We start from the raw sequence: 4964 nt of genomic DNA, 5'->3' as shown, positions 1-4964 counted from the left end.
CTGCTCCACCTGGGGAGGATGCAGAAGCACAGTGTAGTCATTATGTAGAAGAAGATGTGTCTGGAAAGTGAGTCTTCCATGACCATGGCTGTGCACTCTTGGTTCTCAAGAGTTCATGCACATCCAGTGGTAATGAAATGGATCTGGGCATGGTGCCGTGATCCAGAAGTCAGGAGGAAGAGGCAGGAGGGTTGGAGGTTGAGGGTCAGTGGGCACTAGATAGGGATTTCCAGGACAGCGTTGGATATACAGTGAGAACTTAATTCCTTCCACCCCCCAAAAAGATAGTGAAAATGGAATTATAAAGGAAAGGAGGCAAAAAGAGTGTGTATAGACATGTGGAAGATACTGTAGACAACAACAGGACTATAGGACATGGAGAAAAGCACAGATGATGAATCCCAGACTGAGATTGGACATGTTGGTTATGAACACAGAGATTCAGATGAGAATCAAGGCTGTAAAACCAGCTGCTGCACTCTCACATTTGTGACCTACTGAATACGGATTGTTGTTATCCCAAGCATATGGAAATGAAAACGCATTAGGGTCACAATGTCAGCTTATGTCTGTAAGACAATTGACAGCTTTCAATGTTCAAAGCTCTTGTTATTTTGAATAACACAGAAAAAGTTTTTTTTGTAAGTTTAATCTATTGACTATAGAAATGCTTTGTAACTAGACCAGAGTGGTCTTGATATTTAGCAAACAAATTGTTAAATTATAAAGCATACAGGGTGGGACAAACACACATAACAGTCTAAAAACTTTCTGTTTCACAGCTTCTTTGTTTCATTTTTGGAAACAAAACTTCCAGAGTTCTATGGCTGCAATGTATGTACTGTGGAAATACACAGCTCAGAGACTGAGGCTCAGTGCACAGCAACTCCAGGAGGTTTTTGTTTAGGCATGTAGTACTGTGGGAGGGCTTTCCATACTCTGCTGACAGAAATAGGCTGAAACATCATCAGCCTCCACAGGGTGGATGGTGAGGGTGAAGTCTGTCCCAGACCCACTGCCACTGAACCTGGCTGGGATCCCAGAGGCTCTGTTGGATGCTCCATAGATGAGGAGTCTGGGGGGCTGTCCTGGCTTCTGTTGATACCAGTTAATAAGATTAATAATCTCTATAGAGACACTCTTGCTGGCCTTGCAGGAGATGGCTGCACTTTGCCCTAGAGACTTGGTCAAAGAAGTTGGAGACTGGGTCAGCACAATGTCCCCAGTGGAACCTGGAATGATGAACACATATTACTGTCACAGATATACTGAAAGCAAAATAGTGTAAAACTACCATGCAGGAAGAATCTGTAACAGCAGTCATTAGTTACATTCTGAGGAGCTATAAAATAAAAGACAATTAAAACTAATGAAATGCCATAATTTCAATTATCATGACACAAAAGCATAAAAACCATGGTGGCCACAAAGGAAACTCCCCAAAGTGCATCCTCTCACCTGGAACCCAGATCAGTAGTACCCACAGCAGGAGAGGAGCTGACTCCATTTCTAGGATCTGAAGTAGAGAGAAGCTGCTTCTTAGGCACTGGCAAGCTACTTTTAATGATGGCTTGAGGAATCTGCAGTGTGGCTAATGTCACAGTATGCAAATCATCTCAGAAGAGTTTGACTTGGTGCTCACAGGACACCTGCTCTTGTATTGCCCTATGGCAGTTAGGATTAGCACACAATTCCCTAGAGTATTTTAGTGTATCCCAGGTGATTTTGTGGCTGGCCATATGGAATTATCACTTCCCGTTACTGTGAGATTCCATGTGGGGAGAGCACTGTCACTGCTCTGCTGTAAAGGATGTGAGTTGTAGCACTGTGAACAAAATAATTCAACTTAAAAAAAAAAAACCTTTTTATTGATTGTTTGTGGATTTCACATTATGCAACCCAAACCTACTCATCTCCCTGTCCCATTGCTTCCTCTCTGTCCTTGCAACCTCCCCACAAATAAATTAAAAGTAATACCAAACCTCCCAAACCAAAGGAAAAAAAACTCTGCATGGTAGCTGTAGTGTGGCCCAATGGGTTCTTCTACTCTCACACCCTCACAGTACCAGGGTCAGCTCTACTGTTTTCCCAGGCAAGGTGCAAGGCATGTTCTCCATGTTATTGCACTTGGTGAGGAGGGGCAGGACCAGCTCTTCTGTTTTCCTTCCACAGGACAGAGGGCATGGTGTAGACAGGGTCCTTGTGGATTCTTGGGTATTACCCCAGCACCAGATTTCTCCCAACCCCCTTAGTGTCTGTTTCTATTAAGATATCTCATTGCTCTTCCACTGCATTTCTCCCCCCTCAACCACCCCTTTTCCTTATGTTCCATCCCCTCTCCCCTTTCTACTCCCCATCCCCAGTTTACTCAGTAGATGTCATCTAGTTTCCCTTCCCAGGGTGATCCATGTGTCCCCGTTAGGGTCCTCCTTGTTACATACCTTCTCTGGAGCTTTGGATTGTAGTCTGCTTATCCTTTGCTTTACATTTAGTTTACACTTTTGAGTGACTATGTATCGTGTTTGTCTTTCTGAGTCTGTGTTACCTCACTCAGGATTCAATAAGTGTAGATTCAATAATCTATCTTTTTATATTATATATATATATATATATATATATATATTACAGATATATAGATAGATAGATATTCCTTTTTTTTCTTTTCACAGTAGATTCAATAATCTACCCTTTTATCCTATCATACCTGTATCCCTCCTATTTTTTTTACCAATAACTACTTGCAACCAATCCCCTAAACAATGACAAGTATCCATAACCTATTGAATGGCCAAAAACCACCCACCCTACTTCTTGGGATAGTGGAGGTCATGTTCTTAAATTTACTTCTCACTGTCCGGGGCAATGGCATCTTTGGGGATCCTGAAAATAAAAATTTGGGTCAAACTGTATCATTATTGTCAGGTGTTTGCATAATGGGAAATTCCAGGGCTTGTCTCAAGTCCTGGCTAGAGTAGTCTGTAAGGCTGGATAATCTCAGCTGGCCTCCTGGAAATTGTTCTGAGCAGTTTGTAGTCCCAAACCAATCTTTAGTTGGAATTGTTAATCATAATGATGTTGTCATAGTCCTGATGAAATTGTTGTTGTGGGGCCCCATCCTCCTTTTGGAGACTTCAAAGAGGTGGTTGTGACTTTTCCTGCAGGTGACCGAGACTCTCTCTCCTGGAGAAACATGAAGGGACTCTAATGGCTGGGTGTCCCTTGGAAGCTGAAACCAGAGGCACATTGATATAGAGAGATTGTGAGACCCTAGATCAGAGGTTCCTACTATCAGGAGGCCATGACATGCCAGACCTGTGCTGAAAATGGCTTTTGTTCCTTACCACTTTCAAACACAGTCAAAGCATCCTCTAGAGAAAAGTCACTGTTGCATGTTATCTCACCTGAAACACATAGGAGGAAGAGGAGGAGTGGGGTGGCCACCATATTGCTGCCTCTGTAGCTTCTGAGAATGCTCTATTCTAACAAGAGGCTCCATTTATAAGCACTGATGACTGGGAGGGGCCAGTGAGAGATGTTAAAGCAAACCCAGATGAGAATAAGGCTGAGCAAATGGAGTGGAGTGTTGTGGCTAAAAGAACCTATCATCATCTACTGCCTGTCTTTACCCTTACCCGTGAGGATTTCCTCAGAAAGGGTCACAGGTGTTGTGACTATTATGCCGCAGCCACTGCTACCTGCAAGGTAATCAGCAGTCTGGCGCTGAGTGAGATCTCTCTCATGAAATAATAACTCCATAGAAGAAGGGCCATCAGTTGTTCCTAAGCTACAAGTATAAAGCCCAATGCTGCTCTGTGAGGCCTCAGACAATGCTCAGCTGCCCCTGTGACTGTGGGCAAAGCCACTGGTGCTCTGGTATGCTGCTTCTATCCTTTACCTGAGCATGGTGCTAAACTGTGACCTGGAAACATCGAATCTAACAACCCAGGAAGCTGGCTAATATTTCTCAATTTATCCTCAGGAGGGGTTTATGTCTTGATCTGTAAAGGTTTTCATTAAATAAGTTGAAATCATGAGATGGAACCATACAAAATTTTTATCATGTTCCCCCATGTTCCTCATTTCCACCTGTGCAGTCATTACTCCTTTTATTAGGTAAAATTAGAAAATCCAACATTTTTTACTTGAATTAGAAACAAGATAGTTTTATACGTCTATCCCAGTATACTCTCCCTCCCCTCCTCCCCTACTAACACCCCAAATAAAATACTACCTACCAAATACCCTTTCTGCTCCCCGGGGAGGTTAAGACCTTCCATAGCGGGTCTTCAGAGTCTATTATATCCTTTGGGATAGGGCCTAAGCCCATCCCTGTGGGCTCCCAAAGTCCACTCCTATGCTGGGATAAGTAATGATCTACTTATCCCTAAGTAGATCCAGGAGGCCCCATGATTTCTGAGGTCTCCTCACTGACACCTATGTTCCTGGGGTCTGGATCAGTCCCGTGATGGTTTCCCAGATATCATCCTGTCGACCAAGAGCTCCCTGTTGTTCAGGTCAGGTGTTTCTGTGCATTTCACCATCCTGGTCTGAACCCCTTTGCTCACCACTCATCCTTCTCTGCATCTGGATTTCAGATCAGTTCAGTGATTAGCTGTGGGTGTCTGCTTCTACTTCTATCAGCAGCTGGACGAAGGCTATAGGATGGCATATAAGTCAGCTATCAATCTCATTATCTGGGGAGGGCTTTAAGGTAGGCTCTCCTCTGTTGCTTAGATTGTTAGTTGGTGTCATCTTTGTAACTCTCCAGACATTTCCCTAGTGACTGATTTTTCTCTGTTAACCTAAAATCTCTCCCTTTATTATGGTATCTCTTAACTTGTTTTCTTCTGTTCTTCCACTGACTCTACTTTTCTGTTCCCTCATGTCCTCCTCACCCCTCGGCTTCTACCCTTCTCATTCTCCTAGCTCCCTCTCCTCTCCCTTCTGCCATGCTCTCAATTTGC

The 4964-nt window shown here is 43.5% G+C and overlaps 1 gene segment (V, D, J or C); it reads right to left on the bottom strand.

Annotated features, from left to right (window-relative positions):
* Window positions 1-903: 903 nt before the first annotated feature.
* Window positions 904-1507, bottom strand: LOC113838194. The segment is given in 2 exon segments: window positions 904-1232; window positions 1459-1507. Coding segments are annotated over 2 exon segments (378 nt in total).
* Between the last annotated feature and the right edge of the window lie 3457 nt (window positions 1508-4964).

The sequence above is a fragment of the Cricetulus griseus genome, chromosome 8 (genome assembly GCF_003668045.3).
Source record: "Cricetulus griseus strain 17A/GY chromosome 8, alternate assembly CriGri-PICRH-1.0, whole genome shotgun sequence".
Classification (NCBI taxonomy): Eukaryota; Metazoa; Chordata; class Mammalia; order Rodentia; family Cricetidae; genus Cricetulus; species Cricetulus griseus.
This window is presented reverse-complemented; position numbering and strand designations above follow the sequence as displayed.